At 42.0% G+C, this 22561-nt stretch overlaps 1 protein-coding gene across 5 annotated transcripts in view; it reads right to left on the bottom strand.

Annotated features, from left to right (window-relative positions):
- ATP13A5 (ATPase 13A5) overlaps positions 1 to 1166 on the bottom strand; it is a 113920-nt gene extending 112754 nt beyond the window's left edge. For all 5 annotated transcript variants that reach the window (XM_043874911.1, XM_043874912.1, XM_043874910.1 and 2 more), the window contains exon 1: positions 1025 to 1166. In XM_043874911.1, the coding sequence (XP_043730846.1) occupies positions 1025 to 1087 (63 nt within the window). In that variant the 5' untranslated portion in view covers positions 1088 to 1166. The remainder of the gene's footprint in view (positions 1 to 1024) is intronic.
- Between the last annotated feature and the right edge of the window lie 21395 nt (positions 1167 to 22561).

Genomic DNA, 22561 nt, shown 5'->3' on the forward strand with positions numbered 1-22561 from the left:
CAGTGCAGGTATAAATGACATTTATTTTCCATAGGTTCACAAACACAGTAAGTGGGAAGAGAGTGGATACGAATTTCCCACAGATTTCATAGGGAACCGGGAGAACCAGGCAGAAAATTGATACCCTTTGGATGTATGAACCCTGTCCTCTGGATTCCTTTCTGCCCTTCAGTGCACCCTGTCTATTCCATCCCCTCTTTTTCTTAATCCCCATTTCTCACTGCCTGGCTAGAGTGTAAACAGCACAGGGTGTGGAGCGGGGAGGAGTGGACTGGCTTCCTAGGCTGGTCCTTGGAGGCTGAGGACCTTGGGCAAGTTGCTTAACCTCCCAAGTCTCATATTTCTTGTCTATGAAATAGGATTAATTCCTTCCATGAGTTCTGAGGATCAAATAAAATAATAAATGTGAAGTCTTCAGTACCAAAGAGATACTGTAGGAGTTTTCGAGCTTTTCATAATTACTTTTCAAGATTTATATGTGTTTGGTGGAAGGGGCAGTGGGGAAAAAGAATCCAAAAAGTGAGAACATTTTTTTTTTAAAAATATGGTCACACTCTAGTCCTTCTTCAATACTTGGTGCTTAAAATCTCTCTCTTGGCTCTTGTAAGGCATGATTTCAGCCCAGAGCACTAAAAATAAAAGAAATTTTTTTAAAAAAAGACTTTCATTTTTTGCCTGCATTTGTCTAATTATATAGAGTGCCAGATGATAAGTGGGAACACCTCCATCAGTAGTACCCTGTGGGTGTGTACAGCCATTACTCTGCAAAATGTCTGAGGAGGGAACTTCACGGGTCCAATCAAAGCACATCAGGATGGCAAGAGCTAAAAGACACACGGTCGTCATCTAGAAGACACAACTTTCTCTTCCCTGAAGGTTCCCCTGCTGTAAAAGTGTGCCTTGTGGATCTCCAGGAGCCTTATCAGACTTCAACCTCTCCAGCTCCTAAAGTCAGCACCACCCCAAGTAGCCTACAGGCTCAGACACTTTTGAGAAACGATAATAAAAAGAAGGGAAGACTCACCAGTTCGTTCTCCTCTCCTGGGTTGAGCAAAGCCTGATGGTCCTTTCTACTCTCCTCCTCCATCTGAACAGGACCGCCAAGCTAATTCCCTGGGGAAATGTCAAACCCGCCAGGGCTTCAGTGAATTCAGAACAATCACTACTTGTCATTGCTGTTCTCAGGAGCTTTTAAAATCTCTTAGCACACGCCTTACCTATTAGACTAACAAAGGAAAGAGAGGAAATACTTTCCTCAGCCACAGGATTGGCCTGTTAATCCTTTTTTTTTTTTTTTAATTCTTAGTATTTACTTGCCGAGCTAGGTATAAGTGCCTCCAGACTCAAACTGTTGAACTAGAAAGATAAATCATTTCATGTGCTGTCCATCTCAGCCAATCAATGTGAATGGTCATTTTGCCAAAAACCTGAGACAGAAGGATTAACCAGTGACAGGTGACTGAAAACCTTATGGACTTTGGGAAAGTAATGAGTATATTGTGACCATCAAAATTGAAGGAACGGGTTTTGGTTCCTGACAAGGAATGTGGGGACCATTTTAGAATCAGGAAAATCTGAATTCTAATCCCTGCTCTACTGATGACTCTGGACAAATCACTTAAAATCTGAAGTGTAGATTTCTATTATATAACATGTCAATAGGAAGGATAGAGTTGACATGAAGATCTAAGGTAATGTTGATAAAAGTCCAGCTATAGCATGTGTCACACTCCATAAGAGATCATCATCATCACACAAAGAAGAAACAAGCTTTCTAAAAGTAAAGTGTAATAATAAAATATATTCCTTTCACTTTCACTTTTTAGTTTAAAAAGTTTTCAGATTTAAAAAAGTAGATGGATCTAGAAAGGCTAAATATTGGGAATGTCATCTAGATTTCAACAATCGTATAATCACCCCTGAATTTTATATTTTAACAAAAAATTAGGTGCATTGTGATCTATTCAGGAATTGGTTCATTTGCTCACAATAAAAATTTTTATCATCTTATTGCCTTTTTGTTCCATCTAGTGCTGGTGCAATAATATCAGGATGCAATAACTGAACAAAATTCTTGCAGCTTTGGCCATGGAAGAAAATTTTCTAGGAATGAATATACTGGAAGATGATACCTGTTGATTGCCTTGAGGGGGCACCATTGCCCACGCTGAAGTTCAGGAGAGGTCAATATGTTTTCTGCCTCAGGAAAAAAGTGGCTGATGAAAATAAACAGACAAGTATAGCATTTCATGCCAGAGGGGCTACTGAAAGAAGAACATGCCATCACAAGGGTTGCATTTTAAGTGACACCCATCTAAAGTAGAGCTGACTCAGAAAAAAGAGCCCACCATTTTAGTAAAACCTAATGAAAGACTTGAAGGACAGTGAACATTCACTTCTTACTGATCAGTTATCTACTCATATACTTTGCTAGAAATAGTCCTACTCTAGGCAGCATGGCTTCAGGTAAAAGCACTAAAGATGAGTCATGACGCGTCTTCCAGTGGGCACAGGACCCAGTTCTCTGCAGTAAAATACAAGGGAAAGACAGCTGGAGTCTTCTGGGAAAGAATGTCCTATTGACAAAAGAGAGAGAACTTTTTTCTTCCTTCCTTTAAAACTGATACATGAAAATGCAATACTCCATGCATGACATCCATCTTTAGATCATGAAGAAGATGAAAATAGTCAAGTTAATGATGGTGGAGAAAAGCTTAAAAGAGCTTAGATCCTTACAATTCCACTGAGCCACAGTGCTACCCTGGGACCACCTAGCTCTAGACACCTTGTTAAACATATAATTAAATGTTCCTAAAAAGTCACTGTTTGTGATTTCTGTTACAGCCCAAAGATACAAAATATAACACTCATAGCAGCTCCATTCAACTTTTACTCAGCAATTATGAGTTGAACAACAGATATTCCAGACACTGTGCTGAACTCTTAGGAGTCAGTGGTGAAAAAGAGAAAGTCACCACTCCAAGGGCATTTACAGTTGCTTGGGTATAGTCAAGTAAACAGCCTCTTAAATAGGAAGGGCATCAAACTCAGGCTTAATGGGATAACAACAGCTTCCTGAAGGAAGTGACACCTATCTGACATCTCAAATATGAGCACATGCTAACTAGGTGGAAGGAATAAGGGACAGTGGTGGATGGTGAGCACACTCTTGACCAGAGACAGAAACATAAAATGTGTGAAAATGTTCAAGAGAGGTGAGAAAATATAGCTTATTTGGGGATACTGAGAGATATCAAAGTTAGGCTTGAGAACCGAGGGAATGAGGAAGAATATTGGATAATGAGCTTGGAATGAAAACAGATGTGCCTGCCACGAAGAGCTTGTAAACCGAGTTAAACTGGTTGATCATGAAGTTCGATAAGTACTGAGCCCTTGCTTCAGCCACCAGAGGACTTGCTCTGTAAGAAAATAATCACTCCTGGTTTAAATCCTACCTCCTGGAGGACTTGCAACAGATATTAAAGCTTAAAGGATCTGCTGAGAGACGCCCATAAGCAAGAGAGAGCCAGTCACACCTCAGTAGCTTAGCCAGCTCCTTGAAGGCCCACGAGAGGAAGAACCACCTACTGTTTATGTAGTGGGGGGTGGTGGCTAGTAGTGTGTGGGTGAGGATAGCAAGGAAGTTGACTCAGTCTTGGTGGGAGGACCTCCTAGGTGTTGTTTAGTCATGGAGTTCAGGAGGTAGAGGTTGCCACTTAAGCTGACACTCTTCCAATCTTTTCCATCTGGAGAGGCCAGATTCCTGATTGCCTGTGACTGGAAGCAGAACACAGTCATCCTGATGAACCAAAAAGGCAAACTTCTTACTCTTGAGAAGTTGTAAGCATCACATGCTGTAAGGTAGGGCCCTCCAAAGACACCACCTGCAATGTAGGAGCTACAGGAGACTTGGGTTTGATTTCTGGGTTGGGGACATCCCCTGGAGGAGGGCATGGCCACCCACTCCAGTATTCTTGCTTGGAGAATCCCATGGACAAGGGAGCCTGATGGGCTATATAGTCCACGGGGTCGCAAAGAGTCAGACATGACTGAATCAACATAGCACTCACTCACTCACTCACTCCAGAGACAGGGAGGAAAGGAAGAGACAAATGAGGAAACAAAAGAAAAATAGAGTGAAATATTCACTTCACACAAGGACCTGAGGAAGTGATTAACACCCTTAAAGCCAAGTCTTAGCTCTTGAAAGGGTCTTTCTGTCCAGAGTGAAGCCAGAGGAAGTAAATGACTGAGAGAGTATCTCCCTGGACAATCCTTAACTCAAAATACAATTTCCAGAAAATGAATAAGAAATGCAGAGATGGAAGTTGTTTGCTCAAAGCTACACAGCAAAATACTGGGAGATCCAGGACACAGAGCCAGGTCTCTTGGTTCTAGTCCAGTTTATTTCAACCTGGAAATACAATACTTCTTCCTTTCCTGCTGTATTTTCTCTAGAACTCTGCCGTGGTTCTGGACAGGTGAAGGACATGGGGGATTACATGGATTAAGGTAGAGGAAATGTCTCCACCTCTAGTCCGTGAGGCCTAGAAATGAAGAAGCAACAGGCAGTGTGGAGTGTATTAGAACCATGCATCACACTCCTACACGGCAGGGACAAGATTCATTCTCCCCACTTCCCCATGACCTAGAGGGAAAATTAGTGTGGATTTAGATACTTTATCTAGATTTCTCTACTGCACTGGAGCCTTTCTGAAGCATCCCATTGCACAAACATTGTTGAACACCTACATGGGCAAGAACGTTTAGTTAAGGTAAGCTGACTGCTATAATAACCACAACTGTAACAATTTTCAGTGGTTTAACACAGCAGAAGTGTGGGTCTAAGTCTGTAATAATGGGAGGGCATTGGTGGAGTAATAGAGGGGAGTTTCCTCCAAACAATGATTCTGAAGCTGGGTTCTTCATCCTGCATCTCCACCATCTTCAACACAAGCTGTCTGAGGTTGATATGATTGTGTGAAAGATGGGGAAGAGTTAATGAAGGTGTCTACAGACTAGTCCTAGAAGAAACACTTTGCACTTGTGCCAAAAGATTGGCTAGAACTGGGTCAGATGACCACACCTAACTGCAAGATGATTAGGGTATGCGGTCTGCTTATGTGCCAAGAAGAAGATATGAACTTGGTGATCATTAGTAGTCTTTGAAGAGCTAAGACTTCCACATAGACCCTGTGATGATCCCAGTGAGGGATAAAGCGGTGTATCAGATCATATTCTTTTCCTCAGAAGACTCAGAGTCTGATGAAAGTGGCCATGTAGAGATGACTGCAACACAAGAGGAAGTGAGGGCGGCCTGGGTTATTGCAGGATAAGGAGGAGCATACATAAGAGGCCCTGTTATCATTATATTATATTATATCACAGGGCACGCCACACCCTATGATTCCTCCATGAAACAGGCTCCAACAACCTACAGGAATCTCATCCAATACCGACAACATTCCATTTCATTCCTATTACACAGCTAGACTTTCCAGGGGTCTTACTACTAGTTCTAATCTTATTAACATGATATCTGTTTGAAGGACCTTATAAGCACTCTGTAATGACCACAATGTTAAGAAGAAATTTGAATTTCTATACATGACTAATCTTCTCTCTGAAATATGGATTCCAGAATGTAGGCAAATGTCCACTCTAATGGCACTCAGTCTGCTGAGAGGCAGACCTGCCCAAAACTTGCTCCTTCCACCCCCAAACTTCACTTCACCAAAACAACCCACACTTTTCCCACAGAACAAATCAGGGCAGAGGGAGCTCCATTTAGGAAACACAAATATGGTGAAGGTATGCTTTGTCTTTCCCACTCTCTACTTTAAATTTCTGTTCAGAAATCATCAGCAAAAGGAGAATTTGGTGATTGTGTCAAAACTTAGATGAGTAGAAATAAAACTGTATCCTATCTGAGGACAAAAAAAGAACCTAAACTGTAAACAGGGACCTTCCCTTTTTACCCCTCAGCTTCTCTCCATCCTGTTAATTCATTTAGCAAACAACTTCTGAGTGCTCAGATCAGGGTTAGGACTGAAGGAGGTGTGGAAACGAATCGCTCTCATCCTGTCTTTGGGGCTTCCCAGGTGGTTCAGTGGTAAAGAATCTGCCTGCCAATGCAGGAGACATGGGTTTGCTCCCTGGGTCTGGACGATCCCTTGGAGGAGGAAATGGCAACCCACTCCAGTATGGGAGTGGGAAATTCCATAGACAGAGGAGCCTGGTGGGCTACAGTCTATGGGGTTGCCAAGAGTCAAACACAACTGAATGACTGAGCACGCAGCACAATCCTGTCCTTAGTGATTTCACAGTCGAGTAAAGAAAGAGTCAAAAATGTGACTCTGCTTTAGGGGAAAAAATGAAATAAGCCAGAGGGGACAGATGGAGAAATGGCTGGAAAAGCGAGAAGAGCTCAGAATCCTTGAAAGCAAAGGAATGACAAATATCTTTCATCAAGGAACTTATTCACTTTGGTGGGGTTACAGAGAACTTTGAAAATTAGGGAACTTTTCTCCTCCCAAGAATAATACACCTATCTATACACATGCATAAAATTTTACTTACATCAGATTTACCTACCCATTATCAGATCCGGAGAAGGCAATGGCACCCCGCTCCGGTACTCTTGCCTGGACAATCCCATGGATGAAGGAGCCTGGTAGGCTGCAGTCCATGGGGTCACAAAGAGTCAGACATGACTGAGTGACTTCACTTTCACTTTTCACTTTTATGCATTGGAGGAGGAAATGGCAACCCACTCCAGTGTTCTTGCCTGGAGAATCCCAGGGATGGGGTCGCACAGACTCGGACACGACTGAAGTGACTTAGCAGTAGCAGTATCAGATCCAATTGCTTTATTTCATATTTCGTGAATTTGTTAAATACTTACTGGGGGCTTCCTTTCTAGAAGGTTCTGTTCAAGGTGTTGGAAGGACAGTAGGGGTCAAAGCAGACAAAAGTCACTGCCTATGGAGATGACAGTACAGTGGGAAAAGATTGACAACACAAGTAAATGAGTAAAATTCACAATTGGGGAAATAATGACATGGCTGTGAAGGGAAATAAGGTTAAAATGGGACTAAGCATGTCAGAGGTGTCTGGAGTGAGGGGGCAGAAAACAGAAGGAGATGTGGAGCTGTATTTTAAATAAATTGGGCAGGGAAGATATACTGACAAGGTGACAAGGACAGAAATGGTATGGACCTAACAGAAGCAGAAGATATTAAGAACAGGTGACAAGAATACACAGAAAAATGATACAAAAAAGATCTTCATGACCCAGATAATCACGATGGTGTGATCAATCACCTAGAGCCTGACATCCTGGAATGTGAAGTCGAGTGGGCCTTAGGAAGCATCACTGCAAACAAAGCTAATGGAGATGAGGGAATTCCAGTTGAGGATTTCAAATCCTAAAGGATGATGTTATGATGATAGGATGATGCTATTCTAAAGGATTATGCTGACTTAATATGTCAGCAAATCTGGAAAATTCAGCAGTGGTCACAGGACTGGAAAAGGTCAGTTTTCCAATCCCAAAGAAAGGTAATCCCAAAGAATGTTCACACTACCGTGTAATTGTACTCATCTCACACACTATCTAAGTAATGCTCAAAATTCTTCAAGCCAGGCCTCAACAGTACATGAACCATGAATGTCCAGATGTTCAAGCTGGATTTAGAAAATGCAGAGGAGCCAAAGATCAAATTGCCAACATCGTTGGATCATCAAAATGGCAAGAGAGTTCCAGAAAAACATCTACTTCTGCTTTATTGACTAGACCAAAACCTTTGACTGTGTGGATCACAAAAAACTGTGGAAAATTCTTAAAAAGATGGGAATATCAGACCACCTGACCTGCCTCCTGAGAAATCTGTATGCAGAACAAGAAGCAACAGTTAGAACTGGACATGGAACAACAGACTGCCTCCAAATTGAGAAAGGAGTAGGTAAAGGCTGTATGTTGTCACCCTGCTTATTTAACTTAAATGCAGAATACATCATGAGAAATGCTGGGCTGAATGAAACACGAGCTGGAATCAAGATTGTTGGGAGAAATATCAATAACCTCAGATATGCAGGTGACACCACTCTTATGACAGAACGCAAAGAAGAACGAAAGAGCTTCTTGGTGAAAGTCAAAGAGGAGAGTGAAAAGGTCGGCTTAAAATTCAACATTCAGAAAACTAAGATCATGGCATCTGGTCCCATCACTTCGTGGCAAATAGATAGGGAAACAGTGGAAACACTGAGAGACTTTATTTTTTTGGGCTCCAAAGTTACTGTGGATGATGACTGCAACCATGAAATTAAAAGATACTTACTCCTTGGAAGGAAAGTTATGACCAACCTAGACAGCATATTAAAAAGCAGAGACATTACTTTGCCAACAAAGGTCCATCTAGTCAAAGCTATGGTTTTTCCAGTAGTCATGTATGGATCTGAGTTGGACTATAAAAAAAAAAAAAGAAAAAGATGAGAGCTGAAGAATCAATGATTTTGAACTGTGGTGTTGGAGAAGACACTTGAGAGTCCCTTGGACTGCAAGGAGATCCAAGCAGTCCATCCTAAAGAAAATCAGTCCTGAATATTCATTGGAAGGACTGATGCTGAAGCTGAAACTCCAATACTCTGGCCACATGATGTGAAGAACTGACTCTTTTGGAAAGACTCTGATGTTGGGAAAGATTGAAGGCAGGAGGAGAAGGGGATGACAGAGGATGAAATGGTTGGATGGCATCACTGACTCAATGGACGTGAGTTTGAGTAAGCTCCAGGAGTTGGTGATAGACAGGGAAACCTGGCTTGCTACAGCCCATGGGGTCACAAAGAGTTGGACATGACTGAGTGACTAAACTGAACTGAACTGAAGGCATATGGCTATCTGGGCCAAGAGAGCTCTGGGTAAAGGGAATAGCAAGTGTCCAAATGCTTAAGCTGAGTGCCAGGAAGGAAGTCAGTGTGCCCAGACCTGTGTCCACAGGGACAGGGCCACAGGACTGGCGGTAGCGATGCAGTCCTGGGGGCCTGGTGTATTTGGCACCTAGAGCAGATAGTTTTTATTTTTTATTTTATTTTATTTGAAGTATAGTTGCTGTACAATATTATATGTTACAGGTGTACAATGTAGTGATTCAAAATTTTTAAAATTATACTCCATTTGTAGTCATTATAACATGTTGATTCTAATCCCTATGTTATACAATACATCCTTGTAGCTTGTTCTATACCTAATAGTTTGTACCTCTTACTCACCTAAGTTGCCCCTTCCCCTTCCCTCTCCCCACTGACAACCACTAGTTTGTTCTCTATATCTGTGAGCATTTTTCATTTCTGTCTTATTCACAAATTTGTTGTATTCATTAGATTCCACATATAAGTGATGCTATAATGTATTTGTCCTTGTTGAGCACTTTATTATTTTTGCATCCTTCTCTATGTGACAAATGATTTTCAGTTTGTGAGAACAACAAACAGAAAATAAACATAGAGGCCAACATAATATTTTATTGGATTTTGTATATGTAATTACACCAGTAAAGTGTTTTTAAAATAAAAAAATAAATAAATATTACTGTGCATGAGGAGGGAGAATGTTTTAAAATTTTATTAATGTATTTTTACAGAAGAAAAAATTCATGCATTGTAATTAATAGTGATATGGTAACTAATACATGAATTTTAATAAAACCAAAACTGCTGTGAAAGGTAAAATTTGGGCAATTATCAAACTGTTCCAAGTGACGTAAAATTTTATTTTCTTAACCCACTCTTTAGTTTTATAATGAACAATTGAAAATTGAAAAGAAAAATATATCTGATTTTAAAGATATTCAAATTAGGTAAAACATTTCAAGTATAAACTAAAATTTGCACTTACCAAACACAGTATTTCAGTTTGCATTGTGCACTCTGTTTTATTCTTTTTTGAAGAAAAACTAAGGAAGTAAACACTGGATAAATGGCTGGAGAAGGGATAGGATACCCATTTCAATATTCCTGGGCGTCCCAGGTGGTGCAGTGGTAAAGAAACTGCCTGCCAATGCAGGAGATATGGGTTAGATCCCTGGGTCTGGAAAATCCCTTGTAGGAGGAAATGGAACCCATTCCAGTCTTCTTGCTTGGAAATTCCATAGACAGAGGAGCCTGGTGGGCTACCGTCCATGGGGTCACAAAGAGTCAGACACAACTGAATGACTAAGCACACAAATTAAAGCCAAAGGATGGAAATCTGAACTCTCTAGGTCATAAGTTGGATTTACATGGCTGGCAAAAAGCAGCCTTTGGAGTTGTAATCGTAGCTCATCAACCACCTAAGCTCTTCTCAATTCAATTCTGCCCACACGTATAAAAAGCTGCCATATGCAAAGCACTGTTCTCGGCCCGCAGATGAAAATCTAGTGATGACTGAGACTGGAACCTTGTCCTGGAGCTCAGTTTACCGGGGCCATGCTCTGGAATCAAAATCTTCCGTATTCTCCACTTTCCTCCAGTTTCTCTTAGGACCCATGTCCCAGGGAGTGTTGACGAACTCATCTCTCATGGACAGGCTCAAGTTATAGCTTGTCATTGGATGCGTAAACCATCCATTACTTAGCTGGAGTGTTTGAGGTATCTTCCTCCTATAGAAACTAGGTGGTTCAGAAACTCTTGACAGAGGTTGTGACTTTGGAAAATGATTGATTGTTGGGATATCTGAACTTGTAATAGAACAAGGCAGCCCAGGGACTTCTGATTAGAGTATTTGAATCAAAAGGAAAGAAATATTCCACTTTGACCACTTACTGCTGTGACCGGGTCAACTGGGAAAAGGCTCCTCCTCTTCTGTTAATGGCTTTTCTCTGGGGTTCTCATTTCTGCTCCTATTTTAGGCATTACTGCCCCTCCATCTGCCCTCTGTAAGGGCAGAGACACAAGTTGGGTAGCTGACCTAGTTCTTCCATGGCCCTCGTGGGAGTCAAATATGAGAATTTGTATCTAATGCAAGGCTCTACTTCTTCTTTATTGTAAATCTTACTTTATGCAGTTCAGGTACAGTGATTTTTTGTGAGTCACTGAAGCATTAAATTTGTATTTAATTGCTCCTGTTTGAGATTTTTAAAATGTTGTCTCTTCAGTCATTAAATGTGTTCATTTATTTACTCTATTATATAATTTTTACTCTTATTTATTTACTCTATTATACTCTAGTATTTTCCTAATGCTTTATATGTCCGACGTTTTGTGGCCCTCACTGCCCTCGAGTCCACTGACTATGATTTGGGGACTATTCTCATAGCATTTTTTACATAAGTCAATAATGGCTCTTAACACTCTCAAGGGAAAGAATCATTCATCTTCAAATCCAAGTACTTAGCTCAGGGAGTGGAGGAAATGGCAAGTGTTCAATAAATACTGTAGATGAATAAATCACTCTTTTCTTGCTTGGGGAAACTGCTTTATACTATTGCATTTTTCAGATTAGGTAGATGCTTACAGAGTTTTCCCTTCAGGATGGTCAATGGCAGAGTGGAAAATAGAACTATAGGAGATATCCGTGGTCTGTCTAAATCCCCTTGAATGTTCTTCAATGCAATTATGTGTTTTCTTCTGAGGTACCTGCAACTCTATGCAGAGGATTACCCTTGAACCCTTTAGCCTGCCCTAGCACAGAGTCAGACACGACTGAAGTGACTTAGCAGCAGCAGCAGCAAAGAAAGAAAAGTTCCTAGAGTTTATCCCCCATACCCACCTGGCCCAAACAGCCCTGACCAATGACTAAGGCTGAAGCCTGAAGCTCTTCTTCTTTGCTAAGAGCTGGCACACAGAGGTGAAGTTTACATTCTAAAGCTGCCTGATAGCATCGGGTTGAGGTTAAGACTTTGCCAAAAATAACATTCTCCTTTGTGTTATCTTCTCCCTCACCAGTTTCTCCAGGGAATACTTCCTCAATAAAATATTTGCATATGAATCCATGGCTTAGTGTCTGTTTCGGGGGAGTTCAACTCCAGAAAAGAACTAAGGGTTCCTACTATTTGTAACCCCCATTCTGGATCTATGGAGGAACTCATTTCTTTTGGGGAGAGATGGGGAATTATTTACCGATAAACAGATTTCATCTTTACTTTCTTTCATCTGGCTCTTATCTAGTACCTAATTTCAAAGCCTCTTCTCTCCCTAATTTAAAATTTTACATTCAACTTCTCTGAATTTGGTCTAACCATTCTTTCTGCCTAAGGTATTAAGATTGTTCCAGGAGAATTCAATAGCTCATTTTATGCTTCTGGAAATATATTGACTCTCGTCAAGGACTTTAGGCCTGGCTAAGTTTAAGCAACATTGTCCCAGCCCTCTGTGTGTTTAGTAGCAGGATAGGACCAGAATGTCTGTTTAATTTCATAGTCTGGAAGGCTTTCCAGGTGACTGGCCACAAGAACAAATCTACAAAAACTGCCAGGTGCATGGTTTGTCAGCTGACTGCTGGAAATGTCAGTGAGAATGACTGTCAACTGCTAACTGCATTTGTCAGGTTAAGTCACCTACCAGTGTCTGACTAGTGGTCAAAAAGATATCCCAGTGCTGTCAGATTGACAGAGACAGAATAAAGGGACAGGGTAGTTGATTAAATAATCTCACTAGGGGATCATAAGTAGAGAGAAGTATGGAAGACCTCTATAAGTTAATGATCATTCAAGAAAACAGATTTGCTCAGCAACAAAACTAAGCAGGCTTGCTTAACAACGAAACTAATAACAAAACTATAGAACAAGTCAATGACGCCTGTATCCTGATGGTTGAGGTCAGTAAATTAATGATTCCTAGAACATGCTCTCTGAACACACTAAAAACAAAAATATAGGGGAAAGGTGACATTTGAAAGTAGAAAATCTTCATTACACTGAAACTTAAAGATGATTTGCCATATTTTAGCATATGTTACCACCTTTCTACTGATTTGAATAACTCCATGACAGTCCCAGGCTGACCATATAGAACAGAAAACTCCCCCACCCAGTGTGGAGGAGGAGCTGATGCTGGAAGTTTAACATCTACTGAAGAATGAGTAAAAAGGTGATCTTCTCCTCCTCCCAACTTTTCCTTTGATTATGAAACTGTAGTTCTCAGTTCTCAGAGCAACACTCTCTTGCCTGCCCACTTGTATCTCTCTTAAGCATCCTATACTATTAAATCCACTTGTTACCTATCACTTTGCCTCTTGCTAAATTCTTTCTGGGCCAAGACAAAGGAACCCAAGCATCAGTAAGTCCTGACACTACATGAATGGTTTTAATTAAAAGACAGTGGGTTTAAGTCCCCTCTTAAGTCAGGAATCATAGGCTCAAGCCCCTATCTGAGATGTGGCTGGGTTCAAGTCCCATCTAAGAATTGTGGTTTCAAGAACAATACCTTGGTGAACACTAAACTCGTATCTCTGCTCCCCTCATGGCTAAAAATGTTATTGACCATTGAGACCAAATAAAGACACTGACCAGAAGAACAGTGGCATTTCTAAAATTGATGTTGTCACTGCTCAAAGAACAGAGGTTCAATAACAATTGTCAATATAAGAGGCTTCCCCAGAAAGAAAACAGCTGGGATGAGATGGGATGGTTACAAAGATGAGAAATGGACTTAGACATTCTAAAGTGAGCTGGGCCCCAGGATCTATCCTAAGAAGAATATAACCCTCTAAATTCATGTCCTAAAGCAAATTGATTTCTTATTAATCAATTCTAGATGATCTAATCTGGTTGGAGAGATGAGTATATTCAGACATGGGCATGGTCCAGGATCAGTTATTCTTTTTTTTCCTCATCTAAAGGATGGATTAGATTGGCTATCTTAAGGAATGAAGGTTTTACATATATTTTCAAACTAACTTCAAGAATATAAGGTATTAAACACCATTCTACATTTTTCCTTTTGGTTAGTGGCAATGCTTTCCCACTGAACTTAGCCAGCAGGTGATTGTTTTGTCAAGAATGGAGTACTTAGTACTCTAACAAAGAGCAGGGATAAATGAGCTCATCTCAAAGGAAGAGAAGTCTGTCAACACACTTTCTTCCCACCAGGAACTGCTCTTTAACATAGAGTCAAGAATATGGCAGTGACATAGCATTTTCAAAGGAAATATGCCACAAAATGTCTCAACACTGCAGGAGATGGCAGAAAAAAAAATGTAGATGAGTCTCTATGAGGACAAATGCAAGAGAGCACATTTGGGGAAAATAAACTAAGTTATTCTTTTAGGATTATAGTTCATAAATCTGATTCATCATCAGAATCACCTGGAGAGCTTGACAAAGCTATGATTCCTCAAGACTCATTCTGGAGATTCAGAGTATATCTGAACTTGGGTGCAAGACTCTATTTCTAATAAGCTCCTTGGGGATTTTCATGATGGATCAAGTTTGAGCACCATGTTCCAAAAAGAACTTTATGAAGTGCTGTGGACAATTCCTTGGAGAGAGTGGGCAAAAAGATCAACCAAACACTACCTACAAATATGTCTGAATCTGGACTATTTACACAGGCCTTTGCATCTCATGGGAGATTCTATAGACTCAGAAGTCATCCAGGAAGGGCCAATTCTAAAAAGCAGTCCTTCAGAGTAGTCAGATAATAGGACAAGAAGGGCTCCAAAATAAAGTCTGAAAAGAAATTTGGCTTTAGAAGTGCAAGTAACTGATTCTGTAAACAAAAGCCAGCAGTAGGCTACCCCACATCTCATTTTAAATAAATAAGGAGATTAACTAAGAAAATAATTTTAAACAATTAGCAAATCATAGATAATTACATTTTAAGTAAAATAAAATCAGATTCATTCAATTCTTGCAAGTTTCTCGTGCACTCATCAGTTCTTTCATTCTAAAATTATGCAAATACAAATTAGGTAACAAATAATATTCTCATGCCAATAGCCAGGGAAAGTAAGATGTAGACATAGTAATTTGCTCAAAATCACAAATGAAAGAAGTCTGGGTTAGAGTTAAAACCTGCCTGACTCCTAAGCTTATGCTCTTAGCTGCCATAGGCCATTGTCTGAAAGAGACACCTTTGAGATTGACTTTATCTATCTGAGCACTGCTTGACCCCATTGATGAGGTCAGACATGGGGTACTGGTCGAGAGCCCACGACCTCAGCTAGCATGGCTATTCCTATGCCCCCAAAGGCTAGCTCTGTCCCACCCCCCAGACCCCAAGTGCAGACCTGAGCTCCCACTTTGCCGTGGGACACCTGCCATGCCAGGGTGAGGTGTGGGCAGACACAAATATTTGATCTTTCCCAAATATGACTCTTGGCATCCAGATCAAATAGGTTATAGAATTTATCTAGGGAGGATCTGAACTTAAAAAACTGTCCCCAGATCAAACCAGTTTCAATTAGCCATGGATTGTGGTTCAACTCTTCTAGGCTACTTAAGCCCTTATCCAATTCTTGAGGGCTTCCCAGGTAGCTCAGTGGTAAAAGAATCCTCCTGCCAAGGTGGGAGACACTGGTTCAATCTCTGGGTCTGGAAGATCCCCTGGAGCAGGGCATGGTAGCCCACTCCAGTGTTCTTGCCTGGAGAATCCCATGGACAGAGGAGCCTGGTAGGCTACAGACCATGCGGTTGCAGAGAGTAGGACACAGCTGATTGAGCCCTCGCACCAATTCTCAAGACTAACCTTGGCCTGAATCAAGAGAGAAGTGACTCATCTTTCAGGAAAGTGCGTCCAGCCAGCTGTCTTTTACTTGTACTCTGAGCTGTTTCCTCCGGGTGCTTTATTCCTAAGTGTCCCTGCATATACTTTCACCAAATGCACCTTCACCGCCAGAAGAGGTATCTCTCCTATCTTTGTAACCAATGTTTCCCTGGTCACATAAACCCAGGACTGTAGTCATAAACAGGGTCACAGAAGCACTGTCATGCTGAAGTCCCTGCTGGATCACAGAGAAGATACACAGAGTGCTCCAGCATGCTCTTCTCTCCTCTGCAGACCACAGTCCACCAGCTCCAGATGATCTCTGGTGCTTCCGTGAGGTTTCTGTGGGTTTCATTTCACCTGGAAGTTGGTTGCCGAGGACTGCAATCTGGATTAGATCAATCTCATTGCAGTCTGGATAAATCTGGATTAGATGTTCTAATCGCATCTCCCCATCCTCCGTCTCCTTTAGCTACTCTCTAGCTCCCTTAGCCATTTGGAGACATGCTCAGACTGTTTATAACACCTGTGTGACACCATCAGGCACTAGCAAAATGCATCTTACTCTGGGGCTCACACAGTCACCTCTCTGCCAAGTGACAGAGGGCACAGGTGGATTCCCTCCACTGTGCTTTTATTACACCCTGACACACCAACCACAGAGTGGGCTTCTATCTCTATCTGTGCCCCTACTCCTACCCTTTTCTCTCTCCCCATCTCTATCTCTAGCCCTTTCTCTCTCTTTTCATCACAGGCCCTTGCGAAAGTTTATAAAATTAGGGTGAAACCAGAGAACAGATTGAAAAATATACAGTTAATTATACTTAAACTTTCCCCCTCTCCCCCAGTATCCATTGTTTGGTTCTTCAAACAAATTTGCCTGGCTCGATTCTCTCCCTTAAGTTGAGTACCTTTCTAGGAGAGCCTTTGTATTCACAAATAAACTTCTAGTGTCCTCTACATACTGAGATGGTCTTTGCAACATATATCTAGCCCTTCTAATTTCACAGCACACCTCCCCACATCTACTATACACACGGAGAGCCAAATTCATTAAGCACAACTTTGGAATCACTATACTTCATATTTTTGGTTGCTTTTATTCATGTCCTATTGTTTTAGTTAAGCTTCTTTGTACTGAATGGAAAACAGATGTTCACAGACAAAGACGGAGAAATAAAAACAAAATGTCCCAGTGATTATATTTTTTATTCAATCATGCCACAGCTGCTTACAAAGCCCCAACCATGGCATTGTTCTGGGTGCAGAGTGGGAAGATGAAATGAACCAGGCTTTGTCCCTACCCTCAGCAAACGTGCTCCTAGTTAAAGTGGGGTTGCATAGACACTGGAGGAAATTGAAACACTACAAGATCATAATACAAGGTGAAAAGAGCTGCCTGCTACACAAAGGGTGAATATGTAGAGTGTGATGCATGTGTAGATAAAAGAGATCTCACTTTTCGCTTGGCATTCAGTGGCATCCTAATTGAGAAATAGGTGGGATTTGGATATATAGAGATAAGAGTAACAATTATAGAGAAAACAGCATGAGAAAAGGTGTTGAAGTGGAAAAATGGTTCCTGTATGCTGGGAATAACAAGTGAGTTACTGAGTGCTGGGAACAGTAGTTTGCTAAGTTAGAGAGTGCAAGGATGAGAAATGTCTGAGATGAGGCCACATGTGGCCATTGCAAGGGGTCTTAAATTCCTCTCTAAGCAATATGTATTTTACTTGGTAGATAATTTAGACTATGAAGGGTTTCTGACCATGGACAGAACATGATCAGAGTTGAGCAATAAAATTCGTAGGGACCTAGAGAAGCAAAAACTGAAGAGAGACTTCAGTTGGGGAAACTAGACAAGAGATTCTTAATTCAGACAAATTTTGGAGGGAAGGAATTTCTACACGAGAGATACTGCCACAAGAGTGTTCAGAAGTTTAAGAACTGATTGGAGGGGGGACTAGTGAGACTCTTTGTTCCATGCTATGTTCGTTGTTACACAAGGAAAAGTCCTCACTTACCCACAAAGCCTTGATGTCACACAGAGCCGCCACTTTTGGCTTGTGATGATAGGAATGGTATCCCGTGAGTTGTGCAGTGCCAATACATGCAACATATGTGAGACTTACCTGTGGAGTCCTGCCCCAAGGCCACAGGTGCGAGGCTTTGTACCAAGGCCACAGAAGAGAGCTGAGAACCAAGGTCACCTCCAGAGCTGACTGAGCCCTTTGTAACTGTTGCCAAAAGGCCCCTGGTCATCATTAACAAGCTTTCTGACTCCAAATTAGGCAAAGGTGCCTGGTCTGGTAGTCAGCTATAGCATGGTAACTAATCACCTAACGCTGACTTTCCAGCAGGATTTTTTTTTTTTTTTTTTGGTCTTGAGGCTATTAAAAACCGGCCATTAACTCATGAAAACTGTTGTCACTCCCTGGCCTGTCAGGAGGTCAGCCTGCGCGTTCGCAGTGCCCACATTATCTCTGCTCTTTGTTCTTACTAAACTCACTCCCTCAAGAAATGCTCTATGTCTGGAAATTCTTTTCCAACCTCACTTGGATGGCCTCAACACTTCTGGCAATATTGTTACTCTCACCCACACCTTCAAACTCAACAGTCTCCACAGTCGATGTGTGTGCAGCATTTATCACAGGCCAGTACTTAAGCAGATTTTTCATGGGGTTGAAACACTGAGAAGAGCAAATGGGGATGAGAGAGCAAAGAAATAGAGCTGGGAGAGCCTGGGTAATCCCTTGAACATGCTTCATTCAAACATGGAAGTTGCTCTACAACACGTTACATTTTTTTCCCCCAGTGAGTTAGCTGATTTGATTAGCTGAATCTGGCTAGAAGTGAAGACCATAAAGGATCTTCACTTGGAAGCCTAGACTTGAATTTTAGACCCAGGCCACCCATTTCCTAAGTGCATGATTTTGAACAATTGGGATTTTTTTTTTTTACCTCAGTCTCCTGAAAGTTTGCTCAAGTAATTATGTAGAAAACAAGCTGAGCTAGCAGGGCGAGGAAACCCTTGGATAAAGTGCTCAGATCACGCTAGACTTTTTGGAAGAAGTGACCAGTGAGCTGAAATCTGGAGGAGAAGGAGACAGCCATGAGGATGGGGCGTTGGTGGAAGTGAGGGGAATATTCAAGTGAGAGAGGATGGCAAGTGTGGTCTTCCTGATGAAGGAACAAGATCAACAGGCTTGGGAGGGCCAGGGTGGCTCGGTCAACACCTCCAGGAGAGGTACGTTTGGTCATTGTTGCTTTTATTTGTAGGTGTGTTCAATTCTGAAAAAAGTCATTTTGCTGATAAACTTTAAAAGGTCATATTAACAAGTCTAAAGAAATGAAAGGACAGACAATGTGTGTGTTGCAGCAATTTTCAAGGGTTTTTTTTTTTTTCTTTCACATAAAAAAGTGAGCATAGTACAAAGCTGAGAGAGAATTCATATGACCCTTTTAAAGAAACTGTACAAAGCAGAGGCTGAGCAAAGTTCAAGCAGGGATACAGGCTTCTGCTTCTGGAGACAGAAGGCAGAAACCAGAGCTCTATCTGCTCTCATGACATCGGCTCTCAGAGCTCTGGTTTTATTTTACTCTCTCAGCTGTGGGAGCTGACCTTTTCTGTGATTGATGGTTAGCTCCAAGAGAACTTCTAGGAAAACTAAAAACTCTTTCTGGAGGAAATCATATTCATGATGACAATCCATTGGATAATTGCCTTGCTTGCCCTCTTGTCTGTTGATGCTGTGAACATCCCAGGGAGAACAACACGGATAGTGACAGAGCAGGGACTTCACGGCAGGGGTCCCATGTCCGAATCCAGCTCCAGGCTCCACTCAGGAGTCGGGTGCCCTCAGATGGGTTGCTGAGGCTTTGGAGGATTTAGTATCTGATGAAAAGAAGGATGAGGGTAGTCCTCACCCTGCCTTCCTCCTAGGATTATTATGAAGCTTAAATAACAGACCGAGAATGAAAGTATTTTGGAGACTATAATGCCCTGTAACAAAGCAGGGAATAATCACATCTGCAGTGTTAGAAATGCCTGGGACTTTGTAAAGAAGTGGCTTTGTGGCCACATAACTGAAGGAGACTACCTCATTTTATTATCCAGAGTAAAAGACTTCACTGTAGAGAAAGAGAGATCGATTTTAGAACAACAGAATGATAGATGCTACTCATCGCTTTTGTACAGGATAATTGATGATAGCATGAACTACGTACAAGGCTCTGAATAGTCACTTTGTCCAGTCATCACATTTGCAAGTGTGCAATGCGCACTTCTGTGAACACGGAAGGACACAGATGGCACAGCCGTATTTCCATTCTCTATTTCCTCCCTTGTGTATTTAGTAAGGTGACCCTGGAGTCAGGGTTCTTCTCCATGGGTAAGAGCTATATACCTTGGAGAGAAGATACAGGTGAAACTGTTACTCACTCAGTTGTGTCTAACTCTTTGCGACCCCATGGACTGTAGCCCACCAGGCTCCTCTGTCCATGGAATTCTCCAGGCAAGAGTACTGGAATGGGTAGCCATTCCCTTCTCCAGGGGATCTTCCTGACCCAGGGATCAAACCTGGGTCTCCCGCATTGCAGGCAGATTCTTTACTGTCTGAGCCACGAGGGAAGTGGTGGTCAAAGAATCTGCCTGCAATGCGGGAGACCCAGATTTGATCCCTGGGTCAGGAAGATCCCCTGGAGAAGGGAATGGCTACTCACTCCAGTAGAAAATTTAAACACCACTGCTACTTTTAGGGACTTCCCTGGTGGCTCAGATGGTAAAAGAAGATACCAGGGACTCTCCCAAATGATTTAGACCAGGTGACCATGTCCTTTTCTCCTCTGTGTCCTGGTCAGAAAAGCACATTGGGTACAAGTAGTGCGGGCCCTGGGTTTGGGGCACTTTCTCATGTTCTTTTTCTCAAATATTTCAAACATTTCTTTCTGAGAAAATACATCAGAGGTATCCCCTAGTTGTCAATTTGTCAGTCAGGACCCCTCACTGTGCATCTTTTTTCTAGATTCCTGTCCCTATCAGAAGCCACCTTCCAAGCTACAGAGCAGTCAGCCTGTGCGTCCTCACCACAGGACCTCCCCAGCCCAGCCCCCCACGGGTCCAGCTGCCGTTTTGTGTGAGCAGAAGTCATGAAAGCTCAGTTGGAGGCTGAGATCCAGGCTATCAAGTCTGAAAGGAATCCAGCAGGTAACTGAGCTTCATCTGATACTTCCTTCGCTAATTGGTCTTCGAATACCCGTTGCAATCACAGTGTCAGGGGGTGCACATCCTGTGAGGTCACCAGCTCCCACCTCTGTCCACGCTGACTAATAAGGCAGCAGTCTCTGTGTCAGCCTGAAGCCATTCCCACCGTGGTCTTCACCCATTGGTGGAGCCACCAGATCCAAGTCAGAACTTTCTCTCTCAGGGTAACCCCTTCAAGTATTTGAATGCCATTCTGGCATCTCTCGAATCTCCATTTTTCCAGGTTAAACTTTTCCTGCTCTTTTACTGACTGCCTCTAAGATCTAGTTCGTCTCAAGAACCATGCTTAGAATAAGTCCCTTTTGGCCAAGGTTTTAGGGCTGTTTGGTGGGTGAGGAACCAGAGTTTTCCACTCCTGTTCCCTGCCAGCTGCATGTGAATTGCTGAGGATGGAATCACTTCTGAGCAAGACAAAGCAACTGAGGGGCAGAAAAACAAACAAACACCTGTGGTTTGGGGTTTTGTTTTAATACACCTCTAGTCCAAGGCTGGCAGGCTGCCTGACATTCTTTTGAACTGGAGGCGCTGGTATTACAAAGGCTTGCCTCTCTGCACCTGACAAAGAAGAAATTCACTCTTTGTTTGACCGTGAGATCACACCCTGCACCCTGCCTGCTGGAGCTTAGCAATTAGGAGGCATTTGGAGGTTACAGAAGGTTTGCTCAGAAGATGTGTGTCCGAGGTCTGGGTGTGCTCTTCTTCCCCTGAATCTCAGCTTTCTCATCTGTAAAGTGGGGACTGTAAGCCTTTCCTTGTCTGAATTCCAGGAGAACTATGTAACTCAGATGGCTAGTGGAGGTGACATAATTGGTGAGAGGGGGCTCTTCAAAGTAAGAATGGTGCACCCATGCTTGCTCATCACTAGCCTGTAGGCTGTCTCCAGCTTGCCCCTGGCCACAACTGTTGAAAAATGAGAACAACTATTAGTTTTAGAAAAGACATTTAGAGCTGTCGTATCATTGCCAAGACTGACTTTGTAAAAGGAAACATTCCTTTCTGTACTGAGGAAAACAATGATCCTGCAGCCTGTTATAATGATTCTTCACACCCTGTTTTAAAACCAGAAGCAACAAGGTACATTTGTGGCTGAGAAACACCATGTTCCAGAATTATCTGCAGTCACAGGGCACTGACAATGCTTGGGAGTTCAGCCGAGGAAGGGAATGCTTGCAGATACTCTTGGTAAGTAGCCAAGTCAGTCAGGGACTCACTCTCTGCCCCAAATATTTACTTAGAATTAGCTGTTTTTCATGAAAATGTTGCTTTTGCCTTAAAAATACTATTTGTGGATGTTTTCCTAGAATTCAGTGTTGTCTGCTGAGCTAAGAGAAACCTGGGTGTTTTCTATGCCAAGTGAATTCAATATAACCAAATTGTAGGAGTGATAAATTAAGGGAACTTTTTGCTTTCTAAAAACTAAAGCCTCAAACTTAAGAAATGCATAGGTTGTACGAGGACTTATGTTAATGATAATATAATGTTGTAACACAAGATTAACTTTTCTCAAAAATAATAGGACAGAAGGGCAAAAATTTCTGGAATTGGGCACACAAGATGAGGGGTTCCTAAAACAAAGAAGGCCACAGGGCCAGGCTTCAGTTTAGTGGACAGTTCTAG

Source organism: Cervus elaphus, chromosome 19 (assembly GCF_910594005.1).
Source record: "Cervus elaphus chromosome 19, mCerEla1.1, whole genome shotgun sequence".
NCBI lineage: Eukaryota > Metazoa > Chordata > Mammalia > Artiodactyla > Cervidae > Cervus > Cervus elaphus.